At 41.5% G+C, this 23,809-nt stretch overlaps 1 protein-coding gene across 9 annotated transcripts in view; it reads left to right on the top strand.

Moving 5' to 3' along the window:
- PLXNB2 (plexin B2) overlaps window positions 1–23,809 on the top strand; it is a 257,923-nt gene that overhangs the window by 161,024 nt on the left and 73,090 nt on the right. For all 9 annotated transcript variants that reach the window (XM_075742895.1, XM_075742891.1, XM_075742862.1 and 6 more), the window contains 3 exons: window positions 16,574–17,684; window positions 19,387–19,569; window positions 21,983–22,105. In XM_075742895.1, coding sequence (XP_075599010.1) covers window positions 16,574–17,684; window positions 19,387–19,569; window positions 21,983–22,105 — 1,417 coding nt within the window. The remainder of the gene's footprint in view (window positions 1–16,573; window positions 17,685–19,386; window positions 19,570–21,982; window positions 22,106–23,809) is intronic.

The following is a 23,809-nucleotide window of genomic DNA, read 5'->3' as shown; positions in this document are numbered from 1 at the left end:
GATCAAGCAGTGGCCTCTGAAATCGGCGGTGTAGTTGTCTTGGATCTTTTTTTCTTTTGTCTGTGGAGGTAGGGATCCAGCCCTGTCCCCTAGCTCTTCCTCTGGCAGTGAGCATGCTTTACATACTAGTGAGACCAAGTAAGGTGACCTTGCTCTGCTCTTTGAATTATAACCTCCTCAGTTTGAACGTTTGCAGTGCTTTAATACTAAACCACTGCCTCTCTTGCTGAAGGCACTGTGCAGTGGGAGTAGAGACAGTTTAAATCCATTGTCAGAGAACGAGAGAGACTTCATTAATGTCTGGAGTATTTTAATCCCACCAGTGTTGCTATCTTTAGCATCAGGGATCAATTATTTCAATGAAATAACAAATGCACCCAACACAGACAATTCTTATCCCCATTCCGCTTAGTAGAAGATTCCCTGTGTCTTCTGGGTGGTTGTACTGGGGACAGGAAGGTGTCCCAGAGGTTGGCCAGTTTCTCAAGAGAATTAAAAAGTAAATGAGTTCTTCTCACCATATCCTTGTTTCATTCTTTTCTGCAAATCTTTTTGCACTCTTAACGCTTTTACTTATGAAAAGCTTGTCTGAATTCCCAAGTTGGTTTAATGTTACTGAATTATTATATCAATTTAGCTGAATACTCTTCTTTGACATAAACCTAACTATGTCTAAATAAATATTTGTGCTCAGCCTAAACAAATCTAAATGTTAGGTATTGAATTAAAAATATTTAAGTAAGTGAAGTGCCTTATATCAAAACCTTATTTAAAAAACAAATCAGACAAGTATAGGTAAAGTTGAAATCTAAACAAGCATGCTCATCTGTGTTCTTTTACAGCCTGGTAGATATCACACTATAGGAAAAGCAGAGCAAATCTATGAAAGCTGGGGCTAAAAATGTGTTGTCTTTTTTTTTTGCTAAAGGCATTTTAGTGATTTCACTAAAATCAGTGGGTGAGATTGTATGATAATTTCCTGGCATTTTGGTGATGGGGGTGCTTTCAAACATCAAGTTAGCAGGGAGAGTAGGGTGGCTGGGCATATAGTGGGCAACATGGACTGATTTGCATGATAGTTTCCCTACTGCACCACCATAGTTCTTTCTAAATGCACAAAAGTAGTGCTCTTGCTTGCCATTGTTTAATGACCCTGTATGGTTAGACCTGAGGCCAAGAGGCCGTTGTTAAAAAACACTTCTTTTGCCTGCATGGGAATCCTGTCCCCCATGTTACTGTGAAGCAAATGTGGTGGCAATGGAGACTGGAACAAGCAGCAGAGTCCTGGCTGCATCCTCCTCTGAGTGAGGTAGCAGAGCTGGAGGCACAGTGGTGGACTTCAGGCCTTCCCTTAGTCGCTGTGAGAAGGGACCAGCCGAAGGGCAGTGGCTGTCTTTTATAGACACTCCAATTTGAAAACTGAGTGGAGAGACACATTTCTGTCTGAAATACATGTGAATTCTCTGCCTGAAAATGTTTACCCAAAACTTTAAGGAAAGTTTAATTCTGTGGCTAATTTTAGCAATGTACTGGAGCTGTCTGGGTGCTTGTTTTGGCTTTTTGACTCTTGCCATGAGGAAAATTCTCATTTTATGTAATGTTTTTCACCCATGTATCACACATCCTTTGCAAAGCAATAAAAACACTGTACCCACTCTTACAGCCTGGATTCTGAAGCATTGAGGCTTCAACTTGCTCAGCTTCATGGTGGAGTAACCTTCTTGCTCGAGCCCCTTGTCCAGCATGGTTCCATCTTTTGGCACCAACCCTTTTCCATGCCGTCTTTCTTTGAATCAATATTAGGAGTTCACTTGCCAATCGCGCTAACTATATCAAGTGGCAGTATACTCAGCCTGAATGAACTCCAGCTTTTAAAGGATGCTGATCCAGAAGTAGTCCAGAGACAAAGCCTCGGTGAGTTGCTGTTACTTGAATTCTCAGAGCAAGCAAACACAGATTTCAGAGATACTCAGAGAATGATCTTCATCGTCTCAGACATCCTCACATTTCAGTACTTTAGTAACTGATTTCTGAATATTGCTATAATGTCAGTTACAATTCATACCTGCTATTCTGCCATCAAACAAACAGACAATAGTAAGTTTGAGTTTCCTATTGGCTTATCTTTGTGTCATCCAAGTCCTATAGAAAGATAGTGAGAGAAATCTGTGCTCAGATACATACGTGCAACTCCTGCTGTTTTCTGTGGGAAATGGTGCATAGTTATTTGATGGTAGATTGTATTAACAAAATCATTTGCAAAGCATCATAGGATGTACAAGTCATTTATGTCTTAGAGTGAAGCTTCCTCTGATGTGACTCCACAGGCTCTGTACACATGCAGCAAAAACCTGTTGGAAATTTGTTTTTTGTTGAGGATTCAGTCATATTGCAATTTCCAGGTGTGGAAATGGGATTTCTGGCTTCTGGGACTGGTTTCCCAGCTTTGTTTTGGAAGGGGAAGCTCTTGCACAGGGGAGTTTCCAATGCTTCAAAGCCTTTCTGTGCCCAGTAGCTTCCAGCCTCACATGTTTAATAAACCTCCATGGTTATAGTACTGTCATGAGCTTGGTGGTAGGCATATTTAAAGCTTGGATGATATGATGTTTCTTCTGATGGCAGTTATAAAAGCACAAAATATTAGCATCTGAATGTCTTTAGAAATTCACATTGTAAAGACCAGACCAAGGGGTAGGAATTCTTAGTCTTGTGCCGGTGCTCTGTCATGGCTACAGATTGCTGGTACATCACATCCACGGCATGCAGCATGAATGGGCAAATATCTCTCTACTATGATGTGACTGATAGTACTTTGCAAGCATCATACATTTCCACTAATTGGATGCTATTACTACCTGATGTGTAGGTCATTGCTCCTAATTTATTAAGGGCTGAGAAGGTACTTTGTACTTTACAAGACGCAGATGAAGACAGATGTCTGCTTGGGAAATTAAAATGTACCAGTTTGAGGGTTTTATATAAAATCAGATCAACTATCAACTGATATCTTGACAGATCCTAATAAACCTGATGAAAATTAGAGAAATTAGATCACCTTAAAGCTAATAGATTGTCACAGAAATGTTCAAAGTTGTCTGCAAAAATGCTTTCAGGCAGCAGGATTAGCATGAAGCATATTTTTACAAGGATTAGGGAGAATATTATATGGGGTAAACTAGCTCATAAAATTGTTCCTTTTTACTTGAGTCTATAGAAGGACTTCTCTCATGAGATATGCAGCCTGAACAAAAACTCACAATCTTCAGCTATTACAGTAACAGTTTGTTCTTTCCTTATGCACCATACATAAAATCAGAAGTGCTCCTGAAGCAACTGAGCTATGCGTTCTGTTTACTTGGAAATAAGACTCTCCAAGTAAATGGTTCAGAATATATATATTAAACACTGCAATTCTGACTGTCCTTCAGTTGTTTGCAGAGGAATGTGGGCTCTATTTTCAATGACATCATGCTTTGAGGCATATTTCCTATTACCGGTACACATCAGCGCTATAAACTCTATGTCTTAATGTAGCCCTATAAATTTTCAGCTTATTTGCTTTCAAACAGTTAAAGAAAAGTGTTTATGCATGGTGATCATGTTTGAAGACTTTCCTAGATATATATTCTCTGTTAGAAAGTGTGCAGGCTGTGTTTGAATTTAAGAGTTTATCTACTGTACAAAATTTCTAAATACATTGAGCAGCCACTGTAAATTCAAATTTGAAATATATATATATATATACCAAAGTACCCCACATACAAAGCAAACATTGTAAAATATACTTGGATTAGACCTTTTAACCACATCAGTGGGTGCCATAAAAGAAACATTTTGCCTAAGAGCTCACAAGATGCATGACGAAAGCTGCCCAACAGAAGTCTTTGGAGGCTGCCTGAATAATTAGGATTGTGGGGTGAAACCAGTCATGCAAGGAGGAGGATTTACACTGCCCTCTATTTGCCTTGTGTAATGTAGCTGGCCCTTATTGGCCCTACATACTCATGTGTCCAAATACGCTTATCAGTGAGAAGAAAAATGTTCCCACCAGCTGCCAAGCAGCCTTGCAGTGGCCTCTCCATCCTGCTACAAACACACTGAAGACTCTCATCTTGTTACAACCAGAATTCAACCCTGCCCTGCAGCAGCAGAGGCTACAACCCTGGGGAGCAGGTGGCCATGGTCTTGTCAGTGGGACCTAACCTGGCATTTTGTGTCAGGTCTGCGGGAAGCCCGTAGTTTCAGTCAAGACCTCTTTTCCATTTGTTAGCATTCACTGTTTCATGGGGCATATTTTTGCATATATTCAAACATCAAAATGAAATCGCACCAGGAAATGGGGTCGCCACAGGCAGGACGGTATGTGAGGCAAATGCTGGGCCCAACTTGTCCTGTGGCTTCTTTGGTAAGAAAGTAGTAAGAGTTCACATGGCTTTACTCGTGGGTTTGCATCTTTCGTCGTGTGTTTTTTCATAGGGATGCCTTGGCAGCACTTATTTAAGCAGAGGATTAAAGATGCGCTGTGCTGCCAGAAGCATGAAAAATGCTGCTCCTTTATTTGAGCGTGGTTAGCCCAGCTCATCAGTCAAGGATAGAGAAGGTTTAGAGTTACCAGCTCTTAGGAGGAGTCAACTCTGAGTGTTAGGATACCAAAACCAGATGCTTTATTTACAGCTCAAACAGTGCTTTCCCCCGTCCCATCCTCTCCCCACCTTTTTTTTCTTTAAAGATACATTTCTGAGTCTTGCGATTGTTTTAGGTTGAAATACTATTTGCAAATGGTTTGATTGCAAAATCAACAGGCAGATAAAGAAATCCCCCAAACCATGGGTTGTTATTGGGGGGAGTGGAAGGGCTGGTCTGCTTGTCCGTGGCTATTTACTTCCATGCATCTCAAATTGCATCCTCTGATCTTTAGGAGCATGACTTGTGGTTCTTGAAAGCCTTTGAGTAGACAGGAGAAAATTGTAAATCTGGGACCAGTAATTATAGGGACAAATTCTGGGACTTAGGCCTATGGGTTTTTTTCAGGGCAGAGAGGAAAAGACCATACTTATATGTGCACTTACTGGACAGCAGCATTTCCAAGTGAAAATTGCACCCTGCATGGGGGGATCCTGTTCTATACTTACACTTAAAGGGGACTTATAAGAAAGATGGAGAGAGGCTTTTTACCAGGGCCTGTAGTAACAGGATGAGGGGCAATGGTTTTAAATTGGAAGAGGGTAAGTTTAGATCGGACATAAAAAAGAAATTCTTTACTGTGGGAGTGGTGAGGCACTGGACGAGGTTGCCCAGAGAAGCTGTGGATGCCCCATCCCTGGAAGTGTTCAAGGCCGGGTTGGATGGGGCTTTGGGCAACGTGGTCTAGTGGAGGGTGTCCCTGGCTGTGGCAGGGGGGTTGGAACTAGATGATCTTTGAGGTCCCTTCCAACCCAAACCATTCTATGATTCTCTGCAAGTTTACGCATCACCTAAATCCTGTTAGAACCCTCAATGTAGGCCATAAACAGGTCCTGGCCAGGCTCGCAGGTTCAGCTGGAGTTGGGCCTGAGCCGCCCTATGCAATTTGGTTGAGTTTATTCATATCTGTTTCACACATGTTAGAGCTGCTCTGCAGAGATTATAGTGTTGTGTTCAGTGTGGCTGAGGACTTGTCATTTTAAAGCAAGGACCTCTGTTTTGGAGGGGTTAGGCAGAGACCGGTGTGAAATGGCTGGTAGTATATTTTCATCATGCATTGTATCGTGCTCCTTTTTTGAAATAAAGTGTTCCTGGAGATGAAATTGTGTTGGACAGTTCTGAAGCTAGGAAAACACATTTTATGACTGTGTTATTCATCCATAAAAAGGGGATTTTATAATGCTTTTGCCGACAGGCCCTTAAACAGACAGGCACAGATAGGCGCTGCTGTCAGGTCTGTGCAAATTACTGGTTAAATGGCTATATAAATTTGGAGTGAAATATAATGAATAGAAACATAGAAGAAGTGCGCGCAGTGTCTGTCCGAGCAGATTGGATCAGCGCAAGCCAGCACTGCTCTGCTAGAGCCAGGGACACTCCATTCATTTAGGTAAGCCTCACTTGTTAGTTTAAAAAAAAAAAAAACAAACAACAGAAAAACCAACCAAACAACCCACAAAAAAACCTCAACAAAACCAAACAGTAAAAGGTAAATACAAGTCAAAATACTGCAATTCTGTTTTGTCTTTTCTCACCTGCGGCAGCCGAAAGCCACGATGGATAAATGAATAAGTGCAATCAAATTCGACTTGGTAACACACAGCCTATTCTATATTTGTTTGCATCTCTGATGCTTAACCCTTTATACTGTGTATGGTGTTTATTTTCACACATTCAATTTCTGGCAAGCCCTCTTTCTTGTGAATTCTATTTCACCCATCTCCCCACTGCCTTAAAAACCTCTCCAAATATTTACCACATCCCCTTTCTTGCTACACTTCTCTTCTGCTTCTCCAGGCTCTTTCTGCTCTGTTGCCATGTGTCTCCCCACCTTCTCCTGGCTCCCTTCTCAGCTGCAGGAGTTACCTATCTCTGAGCAGAAGCAGCCCCCCCAGTTTGTTGTTTCTGCTGTGCTGCTTCACCTGCACCATGTACCACTACATCTTCTTGTATCCCTGCAAGAGGACACCAGTTCACCCAGCACCATCTCTTCTGTGTCTGTGTTCCCTCCTCCTCCTCAAGTTGCAGTGAACATTGAGTAGGTAAAATGAGCAGGTGCCATAAAGTTAAGTCTCGCTCTATTTTTCTTTTCCCTGAAAAAGCAGGAGGAAACAAAAGAGGAGGAAAAAGCATTCAGGAAACAAAAGAGGTGTTTCCAGATAAGGTTTGAAAAGAGATAGGAAGTCAATGAGGCAGTGAGTATGTCTGAGCTCCCCATTGAGGTCTGAATCACCTGAGGTTCTTGTTCTCCCCACGTCCCGTCCCGTCCCCCGTCCCCCCCCCCCGCCTTTTTTTCCTTCTACCTCCTGCTTTGTCATCAGAGACTTTCCATAAGAGTATTCAAGCTGTAGTAGCAGCAGTCATAGGAGAGGAAAACTTGGAGGCTGTGCCTGAGAAGAAAAGAAAAGAAAGGAAGGTGGAGGGAGGAGGAGCAGCTGTAAGAAGATGTGAAAAGAAGTGTAAGGGAGAAAAAATAAAAGGGCTTTTTAAAAACTGTCATGAACATTAATTTGAAGGGCAGAGAGAAAAAAAAAACACACCACACTTGAATCTCAGAGCAATCAAAATGAGCATCACCACCATGGACATACAAATGGTCCAAACGGAAGTTTAAAGAATTTCAAGAAAGGTGAACCAGACAAACCCTGCAATTTATCTCCAGCAGCAGAAGCCAGGAAAATTCTCTATTCCTCAGCTATGTGTTTCTTGGCTTCTGACGTTCAGTAAACTTTCCGTTTCAAGAATTTTCCCCATCCTCCTCTGCCTCTCTCTCTTTGTGGCTTGCATTATCAGCTGCCTAAGTATAATATATATCATAGTACTCCATTTAGTGCAGTTGACAGCTTCCTATTTTCATAGAGCTTCTGTCCCACCTCTGAGAAGTTCTGGATAAATCGCTGGCACAGCCAGATAACTACATTAGAATGAAGAATGTGGGAATCTGTTAAACATAAATGGGAAAACAAAGTCAGGAGAAACAGAAGAATAAGAAGTATGATGAGACAGGGAATTATGCAGCAAACATCATCAAGACGGGGCAGAATTAGGGAGAACAAATTTTGTTGCACAAGGTTTTATGAATTATTCACCATATTTGTGTTTCATTGATTTATGGATTAAAATTGATTTATCTCATTGATTTATGGGATAAATTTCATACAGCCTTATCATTGTTGCTTGTACATGATTCTTCTATTAAGTCCCATAACATTGTAATGTAACAGGAAGAAAAAAAATGATGGCTCTGCCTCATGCCAAAATGCTGCTTAGCTTCGAAAGTCTCTTTGCCATCCTGTGCAGCCATATTGCAACGAGGAAATTCCTGGCTATTTCCAGCTCTCCTCTTCCTGCATTTAAGTCAGCCAGAGCTATGTGCGGGTTCGAGATGCTGCCAAAGTGGGCTGGTGCTGCTGTAAAAGGCTGCGGCTGCATTGGACATCCGGAGTGTGCTTTGGTGCTTCTGTTTTGAGGAGAAGGGAAAGGCGAGATGGATCGCCTGCCTGTGACCTCTCGAGTCTCGTTTGTGCAATTTGTAGGGAAAGTAACGCTTCACACATGCTGGAAATGTCATCGATTTGATTTGATTATTTTTTGTGCCTGTGATTAATGGTTAATTATGAGGGAGAACTGGTTCTGGCAAGGAAGGAGCCAGAATAGTTTGTGTTTGTTTCCACGTGGTCATGCTCAGATTCCCCCACACTGGAAAAAAATCCGCCTCCTTTCTTGTTTCTTCCAGGGGAAGTCCGAAACCAGTCCTTGAAGATGACCTTAGCATTGAAAACAAGCAATTCGTTGTTGTAGCATGGAGCTGGTGACACAGAGTCCTTTTACTATCAGTATAAATGCATTTTTTTCCTTGTGCCGTAATACCCTTATTAGTGCAGGGAAAGACAGCGAATTAAAGCTATCCTAACTCCCTGGGGTTTCCTTCCCATGCTCCAGGCTCACTCTCATTTTCTGCTGGTGTCTCAGCTAAAAGAAAACAGAAAAGTTTTCCTGAGTTGCAGAAGGGCCAAAATAACTCAGGGCTTGCGTGGAGCCGGTGGGCGTGCATGGGGCAGTCCCTGCAGGCAGCTCAGACACTGCGGCAGGTATTTACACTTGGGACCAAATTAGATTTGGCCATTTGCAGGATTGGGGAGTGTAAAAGTGTCTGTAAGCGACTTTGGGAGCATCTGTAGGGGCCTGTGGTCCTGTGCTGACAGCAGACTGATGCAGCTGGATTTTGGTCCATAGGGCATCACTGGGCCTAGTGCTCAATGAGGTTGAAAAAAAAACAACCAAAAATCACCTAATTTTTTGTTAGTTAGGAGTCCTTGTGGTTTTAACAAAACCACGAAGTGGGTCAAAGAGGGGATTCTGTGGGTTCAGATTCCTGCCGAGTCAGCTGCTTGCTATTAAACATGTCACTCGGCTGCTTATCTTGCAGATCAACTACATCTTTGTAACACTGAGAAAGCGAGGACTCATTAAAATGGGCACTTCATTTCTACTGAGAGAATGCAAAAAAAAAAAAAGAGGGATGAGTGTAGAAGCCCAAGCTGAAAGGGAGATATGGTCTAGGAAGGCAGGAACGCAGGTCTGGGCTGGGTATATGCAGCCCTCTTATTTGAAGTGATAATATGACTGTTTGTCTTCATAATAAAAATTACAATACTAAAAATTAGGATTTGAAGAGATCTTTCTGGCATAAGCTACCTGTGTCTCAGTGATTTATATTCTGTAATTGCTGGTAGCTAATGCTGTGGAATGAGGTCTTACCACAGCAGCTACTTTTATTGACTTTTTTTTAAGCTGCTTGGCATTGTGAACTCTTGAAGGTACTTTCACTTAGAGAATTTTTGTTTTGATTCCTAAGAGCAGCAAAAAGCAACCCTTGGACTATGATAGAATCCATGGTATAAAATATTTTCAAAATGAAAATGCTGCCAGGTCTGGCTGTAATAAGCCAGTGACTTCGTTAAGAGTTCAGCTTTGTGTAGCACAACTCTGCTTCTAAGAGTTCATATAAATGCAAAGCAATACTCTTCTTTTTTGTTTACCTGCTGATGTTGCATTTTCCAACTCTCATTACCTGTTGTTAATGCTCTTTTGAGCAACTCCTAGTTGAAAAATTAAGACTCACGTTTGTCCCTCTTGCTCTGAATTTGGATCTAGATCAGAATATTAAATACTTTGGAGTTCAGGTGTGCACAGATAAAAGGTTTTGATTTAGACTACTAATAGTGTTATTAATTTAGCTGGAAGCTAATGACATAATTTTGATGTGAACTCTGAATTTACTAGCTATTTGTCTCACTTAAACTTCTGATTCAACCCTGTGAATTTTGCATCAAGTTTGTGAGAGTCCTTGGTGGTGAGGTGCTTGGATACCGGTGGGTACAAGACCTACCGTGGAAAGCAGTTGTGCTCTGCAGCTGTTAATTCAGTTGCAATGCCTGGAGAAACCATTTCCACATTGGGATGGGAAAATGTTTCTTTGTGGGTTGCTGGCCTGTTTGTATGTGGCAATACTGTTTTACTGTAGTTGTGAGAGATACTGGGTGAGATCCTCTGTTTGATCCCCTCCCCACTTGGAGACTGGGAGACACAAGGAAGGTGACAGGTTGGGTGATCTTTAGTAACATGACTGGTACAGATTCTCAAAACTCATCTTCTGCTGTTGTGGAAACCTTGATGAGGATGATCTTGTAGGTAAAGCTCAAGAAAGTTCTTAAATACTATTTGTGTGGCCTTGTGCGTGCCACATTGGTTAATCCTTTCAAACTTGTCCCTTTGTCCTTGAGCTCCCAGCTAGCCAAGCTGTGGGATGCCTTAGTATCTGCTCAAGTTAATGGGCTCTCACAGGGAGTGAGTTATTTGAGCTCTTTTTGCAAGAGCCACTGCTGATACCTCAGATCTTCTGAAAGATGAGAGTCTCCAGAGTGATATAAGGATCTTCTTCTCTGTCCCCCTTTCCCAGGGGAACTGTCCTGTACACATTCTCCTCTCCCAGCCACTGCTGGCCTCCGCTGATGCCACAGGCGCGAGCAATAGGTTTACTCCTCTTTGGGCCTGTATAGAAAACCCTGGTGTTTGGTAACCTGAGTTTCTGGTTCCACGTGTCTTCCATTTGTTTTACCCAGGGAATGCAGAAAAATACCTGCAGAATGTAGGCGTAATATTCATTATTTCCTTGTAAAATCCATAATTTCCAACCAATCCTTGTAAAAGAAGATCTATATCAATATAACTATTACTCATGTTAAAAAAGAAACATTATATTATTGAAAATTTCTCAAAATAGTTAAGAAAAAACATTGAGAATTTACCCTGTGAAAGCAAGCAAAACTTTTATCTTCCACATCAGGAGTAGAATCTATATTATAAGTATTTGTCCATTTTTTGGCACTTTTCCAGCAGTTTGACCAGATGGGATGGTTTGTCCCATACGAGTATGGATCAACATGAGGACGCCCTATATCTTAGCAAATTGTGTTTTGAGGAGCTACGAAAGAGAAGGAAAATGGCTCCTTTTATGTTTGAGCAGTACAGGCTATCGCAACATCTAATGAAATGGATATTGGTTTTTCATTCTCTGCAAAGTGACCTCCCACGGCTCACTGACCCACAGGTCCCATCTGCTAACAGCACACCATCCCAACTAAAGGGATGGACACTCATCACAGTGATCACTGTTCTTGGTGGTACTACTAAACCAATTTTGGACCTATGCTGTAGTCTACAAGAGAGTTCTTCTCTCTCCAAAGCCTTTCCAGCATGTTGCCATGCGCTGAGGAAACAGGTTTGAATCCTGCAGAGTGTTTTTCCAGGTGATTCCTTCTCTGAACCAGTGAGCACCATCGTTCACTGGTTTTAGGAAATAGTAATAAAAGGTGTAGCTGGGGAGGAGAGTGCTCACATTTACCCACAGTTCTCACAGAAGTAGAAGTTTTGAAATCCAAACTGAAAATCTGCTCATCCCCTGCCTCACATGCATTCTCCAGTTTCTGTTCTGAATTCCTTTGAGCTTAAAAATGAAAGCTGAATTCTTTTTGACTTGTGGAAAACCTATTGGAAGCTAAAAGCAAAGTTACTCAAAATGAAGGAGATGAGAAATTTCTTTTCATTCCTCTTTCCCCAAATATCTGTGCCATTTGGGTGCATTCTTAGGATTTTTACCTTTTTTATGTTGCAATTTTTGACTCTTTTTACCAACTGTCTTTTTTCAGGTTTAGGTTCTTTTGGACCTTTTAGGGTCTCTGTGATAAGGGGAAAGTTTACAGGGAGAACCACGGTTCTCTGTATCATGTAGTGTTAAAGTGTATCAGTATCTGCCTCTCTTGGCAGAAATGTTTGTATCTAGATCCAGAATTTTAAGTACCAAAACTTTGTCTGGGTGAGGTGAGGTAAGGAGTTAAATTCAGTATATATATATGTGGTAATTGTGTGTGTGTGTGTGTATATATATGTATATATACACACACATATGGTTAGGGAAGAACAACTCTGCAAAAACACCACAGAAGCTAAACTGGTGAGATTATTCCTGTGCTGAAGAGTTTCTTGTCCATCGTTTTGGGGAATAACATTTGATTTAGTTCTCAGTTACTCTGATTTCAGGCAAAATTTCAGCTATTCTTTCACCTCAGCTGAAATGAATGTAGGAAACTAAGTAATATAAAGCTAAAGTAATATTGAAGGCTAAAGAAAAGTGACTGGGCATGGCTGAAAAGTTGAAGGTTCCTGTATACAGATACAGCAGGGATTGTGCAGCAAAGGAGGAAAACACCTGCCGTATTCTTGGCAGCATGTTGCTAGTGCTAATTCTTAAGGGTATTTATAATAATGTGAAGTCAATTTGAAACTCACTTTGTGCTTGTAGATTATAGATGCTCTTTTTTCCCCCATGCTTTTTGAAGAATTGACTGTTAGTAAAGGTTATTGGTCTTGCTCGAGTAGAAAGACATGAAGTTATGGGTACTTAAATTAAAATTGATCCAGCAGTGGGGCAGAGTGCTGGTAGCTATGTCATTCCAACACGGTGTCACTTTATGGCAGTTCCCCTGTATGAAATGTTCTCCTGGGTGCTTTGCGTTTCCTGCACATAACTTTTAGAGTTTCATATTTCTTGTAAGCGGCAAGAGGCTGTTTTTTGGTGGGTTTCTTTTAAAGTGCTTGGTTGCTGCCATCCCCCTTTCCTTGTCACCTGTGGAATCTCTGAGAGACTGAGGAGGGCCTGTATGTTATCCACACTTTCTTTTTAATTAACACACACTTTTTTATAATACTTTTTTTTTCTGGTTTAGGAACGTGTGTGTTATTACTGCCATCCTTCTAGGATACTCATCGAAATCATGTTCAGTTGTCTGTATATGAATCAGAAAAGGAGTATGTTTTGAGATGAGGGAAGGGAAAGGGAAGGCAGTGATGAAAAAGGGAGGAATCCAAAAAAGGACTTTGCAATTCAGGTAACCTTGACAGAAGAGTGATGAAGATTATTCTAATGATATCATAGGGTGTAGGGAGCATGATGGAGACAAGACTTTGAGCGAGGAAAAAAATGATGTCGACAACTGCTCTGTTGGGCTTCTTCTATCCTGAGTCTGCCAAGGGCTTAAAACTAAGTGCAAATTGAGGTCAGAGGGTTTATGTCAGCTCTCAGGATCAGGGCATGACTTTGAGTAAGCCACACAGGTCCATATGTAATTAAAGTATGTGATGAAACCATTGGAAATACATTTTCCATGCTGAACATCTCAGATTCCATGCTCCAGTCTGGGCTTCTTACTCATCTTCTCCTGTGTTTCTGTGACTTGTTCATTTAAACCAGAAGTTTTTCGCAGCAGGAAACTGTGCATTGATACATTTCCATAGCACCTAACTCAGTAGGGCATCTGTGTTAATAGCAGCCCTGCATGTCCTACCACATCAGCTGGCCGTAGCAGGATTCTTCCAGCTGCTACTTCGCAATTAAGTTAAGATCTGGTGAGAGTGAGCTGTGGTTATAGTGCATCTCATTTAGTTTTGTTTGCTTTTTGCTTTCCTTAAGGCTGATATTTGAGAATTGCATGGGAATTTAGTTCTGGGTCTTTTCCGTAGCGTATTTAATTTTTGTTTACTGTTTGCTTTGAAGGGGGAGTGAGGAGGAAATGAAACCAATAGCTACAGAGGTTGAAGAACTGTTACCTTGCATGGAGGTCTGAGATAATCTGACGGTGTTTGGCAGGAGACTGTGGTGGCGGGGAGTAAATGCCAAAAAAAAAAAAAAAGCAGAATTAATGGAGAATGCATGTATTTCTGAATAATTTAAGTCAAAAGTTTTATCAGTATACAAGGCAACAAATAGGAGGGAGGAAGCATTACCCATTTTTGTACAGAGAGACGAATTACTCCTGTAAGAGCCTAATTTGGAGATGCAAAATGTGCTTTTCCTTAAATCCTGGTTCTGGCACGAACCAGCAAGGCTCTTCGTTCTGTCCATGGGATGAAGGCAGGTGTACTGCAAGTGCAGCTTCTGTGTCGTTAAGATAGATGCCACAAATGGACAAAAGATTTTTTTAATCCACTGAAATAAATGGAAATGGAGGTGAACTGAGTACAGAAATTAAGGTACAATAAATTACTTTCCATTAATTTGAGGCATATTTTATAAGTAGAGCTATTTATGGCTTTTTTTGACTGAGAGCAGAGATGATAATAATCTGACAGTAATTACCATGTGGGAAAAACAGGACAAATGAATCCTAATTCTTCAGAGTTTGATCCTGTGCAATAGATAGTAGAATGATAAAACTTTTATGAAATGACATTGCAGTAGTATGTCAAGCTGTTTTTTTATTTCATTGCAGGTAACTGCAATGAAAATATTTGAAACTAGATGACATGCATTACGACACACCATTTAGCCACGGAGATGTAAGCTAGGATCAAAGCTTGTTTGGAAAATTGAGGTCCTTGGGAGCAGGAAGAAAAGAGGAGTTTTTGACAAATAATATCAGAACTTCTGGGTTCCTCAGAGCGGGGCTAAGGTTGGTGTAGAGAGGTCCAACAATTCATTATGTTGCAAGGCGTGTGCATGAAGTCCATGCGTCTGAAGAATGGGTTATAATTCTTAGCCTTTTCTTGGTCACTGTCATACAAGGTCAACCTATCATTAGAAGTCAGGCTTGTGCTGTTGGTAATGTACTGTCTCTGACCTCATTTTACAGTTAGCTACTCAGTTTGGTGCATGATAAGAGCTTTAGCAAAACAAGATTGAAGTTAGCATTTTATTTTGTCTTCATTGTTATCCTGAGTTACATTCAGTAGGTTTTTGGTTTTTTAGAAGTTAGAATCATTCCGCTTTTAGAAAAGCTGTTCTCACCATTACACGCACGTTGTCTCCATAGAGGAGCAAAATGCAGTCAGTGCTGGAGGGCAGGAGCTGTCTTTCTGCATTCCTGGCGATGCCGGAGTGGTTTGGGGAGCTGGCAGATGGCTTGTGCTCACAACAAGAGTCCTTCCCTCCTTGCTCAAACTTTTGCAGCCTGGTTGTTGATGTTTAACCTTAGTTATCCAGTATAAAGGATGATTCAGACAATTCTCTTTCACATCCCGCCAGAGTCTATTGCTGCTGCCAAAACAGAAGTTAGAGCTAACAGAGGAGCATGATTCCGTTATTATTTATTTTATTTTTTCAGTTCCTCATTTTGACATTCTATGCTATTTTCTTCCTACTACAAGGCTTTCGCCTGTTAGATTACTTTGTTAAATGTTTCTCTTTTCTGGGGTTTAATTTTTTCCTTTCTAGTCACTGTTCCAGATATTTTCAGATTTAGCTTGAGATTCCCTCTAAGTTTACAGGTTCTTTCCTCATCAGGCTATGGAGTCACATGCCTAACTTTGAAAAGGAAAATACTGTGGATCATATTTGGGTTTCAGTACTTCCTCCAAACAGTATTTATCTTTTCCCCCTAACACGGGTGTGTCCAAGCATGCCACCTTTTTTTTCTGCTTTCAGAACTAATCACTTGCAGAAAACATTGGCAAAATGTTTTGTGCTTAGGAAGCCAGCTCCTCATTTAACTCTTCATGTTAAAATTAGACCCCTTCTTACAAGTTTCAGAAGGTCTTTGTCTGATTCCAAACAGCCAGGTCATCTGCTTGGGAAATAAAAATTATGAAAAAACCCAAACAAAACAGTAACAGAATCTTAATCCCATAAAACTCTAAGTGATGTTCTTAAGACAGATTTGAAACTATTAAGTTGCAGTGTTCGAGTGAATTGAAGTGTTGGACTGCAATGCATACCAGCAGTCAAAGGCAATGTTGCATATTAAGGGCTCTACCATCTACCAGCTTTACATTGATGAAGGATTAGAGTAACGCCTTCCCCAAGAGCATCAGCAGCCAGATCCAGACTTACTTGTAGTCAATGAAAGATTTTTTTCCTTTCTGGGGAAAGCCCTGCAACACCAAATGTCTCAAACACTTTTATGTAAATTCTCTCCCTGTATTAAGGAGGAGGCACCTGAAACATTGGGATCCTACACCTTATTTTTAAAATCTCAACAATAAATAATTCACACAGTATGAAGCTGTCTGGAGAACCACTGCCACTTCTTGGCACTGTATGTTGTTTCAAATTGTCTGTTGTTTTCATTGTGCTTTAGCACAGGATTGATTATCTAATTGGGTATATGATAATCATTTAGACATTTGACCTTGTTTAATCCTTCCCCAACACATAAATTGCTAGGCCATTAACAGGATTTGAGGCTTTCCATAATCTTCATGATGTCTACACATGCATAAGAATAAATATATTTGTGTCTGAGATCATGGAAGGAAAAAACCTTCATGTTGCTGAATTTTGTGTAAATTTTGTTTTTCAATATGTTTAATGTTGTTCTTTTCTTCCCCTTTTTAGGTATTACATAGAAATGGCTTTATGGATCTGGACACTGAGCATTTTGAGCTGTTTTTGTGTCACCTTATCCAGAAATGAGGAACTGAAATTTTTTCAGAGTGCTACAGAGCTAAATCATCTAACAGTGGATAATGACACTGGGATAATCTATTTGGGAGTGGTAAATGCTCTGTATCAGCTTACAGAAAACCTGGATGTAATAAGGTCTGTAGAAACAGGCCCAAGAAAGGACAACAAAAAGTGCACACCTCCCATTGATGAAAATCAGTGTAAAGAGGCAGTACTGACTGACAATTATAACAAATTACTGTTGCTGAACAAGGCAGATAATACAACTGTGGTGTGTGGAAGCCTTTTTAAGGGAATCTGTGCCATCAGAGGTCTAGAAGACATTAGCATTGAGAAGTATTATGTAGACAGTAGCGGAGAAAAGTCCTTTGTAGCAAGCAATGATGAGAATGTATCGACTGTGGGACTGATCACTTCCTTGAATAACGACCAAGTGCTGTTTGTTGGGAAAGGGAATGGACCAAATGACAATGGCATAATAATCAGCACTCGGCAGCTCTATGAAAGGGATGGGAAAGACATTTTTGAAATGTATACGGACTCAGCAGCTGTTAAGTCAGCTTATCACTCGTCAAGCACACAACAATTTGTGGCAGTCTTTGAGGATAAAAATTATGTTTATTTTATTTTTAATCAGCAAGAGAAACAGCCCGTCAATAATCGCACACTGATTGCACGTCTGTGCAAAGATGATGCCCATTATTATTCCTACTTTGAAATGGACTTGGGTTGCAAAGATGATGATGGTGCCTATGACCATTGTCATTCTGCTTACGTCACTACCCCAGGAGAAGAGCTGGCTGAGAGCATGGCTCAGCAGAGACAAACTATGGATGCTCTCTCAGATGACAAAGTTCTTCTTGCGCTCTTCAGCAAAGTAAACAAAGATAACGGCTCTCTAAAATCTGCCATGTGTGTGTTTTCCTTGCGGCACATCAATGAAAAGATGGAAAAAAACCGGAACGATTGCTACACTAAAAAGAATACCAGCTCATTTTACAAACTTTTTGCAGCAGAAAACCCGTGTGCATCACATGGATTGGTAATATCAGTATCAGTTTTAGAATCTCTGTTAGAATTAGTGGAAAATATACAACTGCATGTTTTGGGGTGGCTTTGAGCTGAACTGTAGTGAGATCAGATGACTGAAAACTCAATAGCTGGATTCACTATAGAAATGGAATGTGATTGGGGGGCTGTGGAACAGGTCAAGCAAGAAGTGGCAAGATAGTCATAATTTTGAGTCTTTTAAAAAAAATTTATGTTTTCTGAAAGATTAATATTGGTTTCATAAATGCATTTGTTTTAAAGGGTTCCTTCTGGTATGGAAATTACTGAATCAAATGCAGTGATTTGTTGCGCCTATAATCGGCTTCCGGGTGATCACTATAGACAATTCTGGTCTCAGCCAACATGTTTATGATGTTTTTAAATGGTATTAAGAATCTTGTAGGTGATATCTGGAGTTCAGTGTTGTTTCTCACTTGGAGTTGAATTTTCAGATAACTGAAAATACGTGTGTTTCTTATATTCAGGTAGTGTTCATATTTTGCTCTGGCTCAAAATGCTTCCATAGGATGATGGCCATCTTTGTTTTCTTTTTATGGCTTGTTATTACCTTGGCTATAAGGTTTTTGGAGGGCGTTGTTACACCTCTCCAGATACTGTTCTTCAATTTATGACTGCATCTCTGAGAGGCGTTTTTCAGCATCTCTGTTGACTTTATAATGGTTTTGCCTGCACCACTCAACCTATTCCCGAGCCCTACTTGTGCACACCATTCGTTACTGCAGCCAACCCTAAACTGGGTTGTGGAATTGAATCATCTTAAAAATAGCTCAGCCAGCTTTTATGAGGATGTCTTAATTCCCCAAGCTGAGCAAGTTACACACTTGCATAAGCAGCTGTTTGAGCACAGCTTGAGAAGTGGTGTGTTACAGTCCAGGTGTAGGAGTGAGGAGCTGAAGAGATGAGACATGGGAATCACCTTATGGTGGTATTGACCCAGAATCCTTCGTGTCATGAAACCACAGCCCTCTCCTGCACAGTAGGTCGCTAGCACTGGTAAGAAGTCCAAAGAACACTTTTTGCTTCCAAACACCTCTGTTACTCACTGCAGTGCCCTGCATCTGAGGTGAGCATCAAACACAAAAATCCTGAATGTGACAAGTAGAGCAGCCCTGGCTTCCGGCAAAAAGGAGGTGTGGATTTCAGATCAGAAAGACAGTCTTGTTACCAAATACAGCAGAAAAGGCAAGGTGTGAATGAACTTCCTTCTGGTGGCACTCCCTGCAGCTCAGGATTAAAGCGTAGTGAAGAGGGAATGTGTTGAAGTTCACAAGACTGTTGCCAGTGGGTTGCTTTTGTATGCATAGCAGCAAATTAAGAAACAAAACAGCATTTAAAAAACACTCTTCAATACAAAATTGGTTAACCCAATCTATATGACACACTTGTTTTAATTAAATAAATTTATTTTTTAAGCTGTGCTGTTATAATGAAATAGAAACAAAAAAATTTCTCTCCCCACATCTCCTGGAAAGTAAAAGCATTGAAGCAGCTTGCAATGAGCAGGCTGCTTTCTGATTGCTGCCTGTTGGCTGGGAGAAAATGGCCATACAATCCATTTCTCTCTTTCTACTCTTCTGTGTCTGATAGTCTGGTAATAGGCTTGCACTTCATTCTTGGCTAGGAATTAGTGATCTGAATGTTTAACATTGCTCTGTGTTGCTATTCCTTATTAGAATGCAAGCAAAAATTTCCCCTGTGGCTCTGAACACTTGCCGTACCTTTTGGGAAGTAGGAATGGTGTTATAGAGAAGCCGGTACTTCAAAAAGAAGGGATGAATCTCACGGCCGTCACTGTGGCTGTGGAGAACGGACATACCGTGGCTTTTCTGGGAACATCAGATGGCAAAATTCTTAAGGTAACAGACTGGACTTAAAAGACTGGAAGGTGTTTAAAAGGTCGCGAACTGTAGTAATAGTATCCTTCTACTTTAAAAGGAAATGGGCTTTATAAGATCGCATACCAGGAACAAATTCTCTTGGAGCTTGGTGTTTTTAATTTCAAAGAAAAACCACATTATTTCTGATGTACCTCAGCTATCTGATACACAGATTGAATTAGCATTGCCTGAATGACACTTTTCCCAAAGGATTAGATACCTACTGAGAGCCCTGTATAAACAGCCTTAGGTAATCTAACAGCTGCTCTAGCCTTATCTCTAGTCAAGCCCATACTAGTTTAAGAGCAACTTTTCATTTCGTAATCATTTTGGCCATTCAGTGAATAGAGATGGCAATACAAAGCCCAAGCTGGAGCTCTGCTAAATTCTGGCTGTGTGGTGTGAGGCTCAAGGGTTCGTGTGTTAGTGGTGTTAAAATGTCAAGACTGCAATGCCAAACACCTTCTTTTGCTGGAAGGGGAGTGATGGTCATGTGCCACTACGTGGTTTGAAATTTGAAGCTGAAACTGTTGGTTACTATAAGGGGAGACAACAAATTTGAACACCTTTGAGTGCAAAGCTGAGAATTTTAATCTTACAGTATTAAAATAAATCAGTATTTACAAAAAACCTGATACAAGTATTACCTATTGTGAGCAGTGAGCAATTTCTTTATGTGACTTTTATGTTTTGCTTGCTGCTTTCGATGCCATATACTTCAAATTGAAATGTTTTCCCTAACGTGAATTTGTGAACTCGAGTAAACACAGGATTTTCATTAGTCATAGTATCATAGAATCATTTAGGTTGGAAAAGACCCTTAAGATCATCAAGTCCAACCGTTAACCTAGCACTGCCAAGTCCACCACCAAACCATGTCCCTAAGCACCACATCTACACGTCTTTTAAAAACCTCCAGGGATGGTGACTCAACCACTTCCCTGGGCAGCCTGTTCCAATGATTGACAATCCTTTTGGTGAAGAAGTTTTTCCTAATAAGACTTGCTCTCTAGATTCTAGACCCTTCACCAACTTCATTGCCCGTCTTTGGATACGCTTCAGCACCTCAATGTCTTTCTTGTAGTGAGGGGTCCAAAACAGAACACAGTATGTGAAGTGAGGTCTCACCAGTGCTGAGCACAGTGGGACAATCACCTCCTTAGTCCTGCTGGCCACACTGTTTCTGATACATGCCAGGATGTTGTTGGCCTTCTTGGCCACCTGGGCACACTGCTGGCTCATATTCAGCTGGCTGTCGACCAACACCTCCAGGTCCTATTCCTCTGGGCAACTTCCCAGCCACTCTTCCCCAAGCCTGTAGTGTTGCATGGGGTCGTTGTGACCCAAGTGCAGGACCCCCACACTGAGCCTTGTTGGATCTCGTACAGTAGTTGGCCTCAGCCCATCGATCCAGCCTGTCCAGATCCCTCTGTAGAGCCTTCCTACCTTCAAGCAGATCAACAGTCCCGCTCAACTTGGTGTCACCTGCAAACTGACTGAGGGTGCACTCGATCCCCTCATCCAGATCATTGATAAAGACATTAAACAGAACTGACCCCAATACTGAGCCATGGGGAACACCACCGGACTGCCAGCTGGATTTAACTCCATTCACCACAATTCTTTGGGCCTGGCCATCCAGCCAGTTTTTTACCCAGTGAAGGGTGCACCCATCCAAGCCACGAGCAGCCAGTTTCTCCAGGAGAATGCCGTGGGAAATGGTGTCAAAGGCTTTACTAAAGTCCAGGTAGACAACATCCACAACCTTTCCCTTATTCACTAAGTGGGTCAGAGATCAGGTTAGTCAAGTAGGACCTGCCTTCCATAAACCCATTCTGACTGGGTCTGATCACCTGATTGTCCTGTATGTGCCATGTGATGGCACTCAAGATAATCTGCTCCATAACCTTCCCCAGCACCAAGGTCAGACTGACAGGCCTGTAGTTCCCCGGATCCTCTTTCCGGCCTTTCTTGTGGATAAGTGTCACATTTGATAACTTCCAGTCAACTGGGACCTCCCCGGTTAGCCAGGACTGCTGACAGATGATGGAAAGTGGCTTGGTGAGCACTTTTGCCAGCTCCCTCAGTACCCTTGGGTGGATCCCATCCGGCCCCACAGACTTGTGTGTGTCTAAGTGGTACAGCAGGTCACTAGCCATTTCCCCTTGGATTATGGGGGCTTCACTCTGCTCCCTGTCCCTGTCCCCTCAGCCTTTGTCACTACATTTTCCCCCACATCCAATAAAGGATGTAGATTCTCCTTAGCCCTCCTTCTGTTGTTAATGTATTTATTGAAACACTTTTTATTGTCTTTTACAGCAGTAGCCAAATATAATGACATTTGAAGGGGGAAAAAGCAACATTAACCACCTTTCTTTTTTCCATGAAATAGGTGTTCCTGTCATCCAGTGCAACCGAGTACAGCTCTCTTACTATTGAACTAAACAAACCTATAAAGAATGACCTGGTCCTTGACCAAACCCAAGAAAATCTGTACGTGATGACCACAGACAAGGTAACATGTCTTACTTGTATTAAGGACCAGGTCCACTTTCACTGCAACTTTACTTGAGATTTGTACATTCCTTAGTTGTTCCTGGAAGTCGCCCCATTCGGTGGGGCTCCCTCTGCTCTGTGTGTATGAAGACCTTTCTCAAGTCCAAGCTGATGGACTTGATTGTTGTGAGTTGAAGAACTGTTACATCCTTGATGCTTAGTGATTGGGAATAGAAATGAGTTCAGCTCTAGAGCTCTCTTATGGGATCTGTGAGAAGGATGAAGTTCAGATGTTTGGCACCTGCATGCCACAGAGTCAGGCAGCCCTAGTGCTTCGTAAAGTGTCCATGGGGTACCGGTGGAGGCAGTGGCTGCCATCAGTCCTTTTCAAGAGTACTTCAGGATTTAGGATGCTGGCAGCTGACATAATAGCATTTACACATCTGTAAAGCCACCAGCAGTTTTTGTGAGTTTTGCTGTCAAAAACTAAGAAGCAATGGAGAGAATTACAAGTTTGTTCAAGCTTCTGCTAGAACTGAGTGAGTGCAGCAGGAAAGGTCAGATTCTGCTGACAAAAAGTCCTTTGCACAGGCAGTCTCTTCTAGGTTCCCCTTCGCTGTGCTGGCAGGTGAGGCACAATGGCAGTTTGTAAAGAAAGGAGGGAAAAAAAGCAAGTAGGAGACAAGAGGGATGCCAGATTTCTCCTTCACTCCAGCTGTAACCCTCTTGTGACATTTCTTTTTGTGGTGGCTGGAGCTGCCAGCCTCAAACGTGTGGTTCAGCACCTCTCCAGGACCAGGTGGGTGACAGGCTGCAACCATCTGCAGCACTGACAGTGACACGGAATGGGACATGGGAAACGCTCCAGCAGCGGTAACACAGGGGGAACGAGAGTGGCTGTGAAAGGGGAGTATTTGAGAATAACAGTGCGAGAAGAATGTTCTTTGTCTGTTTTACAAAAGAATTAATATAAATTCCTGCTGTGGGAATGTTGTATTCTAGCTGAAGGTTTTCAGGCTAGAAACCACATTGGAAAAAGTGCCAGATAAGCGACTGATAAAGCATTTAATAATATGACAGTGTGTGAGAGGTTACTTCTTTTTTTTTTTTTGAGTAGTTGATGTTTCTCATTTGGCTTCTGTTCAGGTTTGCAACAGAACTCCAAACTTCAACGTTGTCCCCAAAAGCCTGGGCAGCCTGGCACTCTGTTTGACAAGCTGACATGTTGCTTAAAAACCCTGAGGTCCCCACCGGGCTATGGGGTGAGCTGCTGAGCAGCGTAAGGGGTGGCAGCAAACGTGAAAGAAGACGAGTTTTCTGGTGACAGTCTGCTTGAACTGATAGAATTTAGGAAAGCAACAGAATTTTTTTTTTAAGAAAATTTGCAAAAAAAAAAAAATTCATCTCTACAAACTGTTTAGATTTAGAAAGTGGCAAATTTCTGCCAAAGAAAGGATTTCAGTCTAATCTTTTCCAAGTAGCTCTCATAGACACTGCAGTTTCTGAATAATGCGAATAATAGTTTTCTTTTATAAAACCTGTTCAGCTTAAATATGAATAAAGTTGGGAGCTCTGTAATGGCATTACATTACTGTCATCTCCAGGAGTTAATTACAATGAGCAGTCCCACCCACTTTTAGAAGCAGATAGACAGGAGGAGAATGGAGGCCTTTGGAGCTGGGAAAAACGAAGCGATGTAAGCAAAGGGAGAAGAATAAATGCT

Source organism: Balearica regulorum, chromosome 1 (assembly GCF_011004875.1).
Source record: "Balearica regulorum gibbericeps isolate bBalReg1 chromosome 1, bBalReg1.pri, whole genome shotgun sequence".
Classification (NCBI taxonomy): domain Eukaryota; kingdom Metazoa; phylum Chordata; class Aves; order Gruiformes; family Gruidae; genus Balearica; species Balearica regulorum.
Note: the sequence above shows the minus strand (reverse complement) of the source record. Positions and strands in the feature narration are given on the sequence as shown.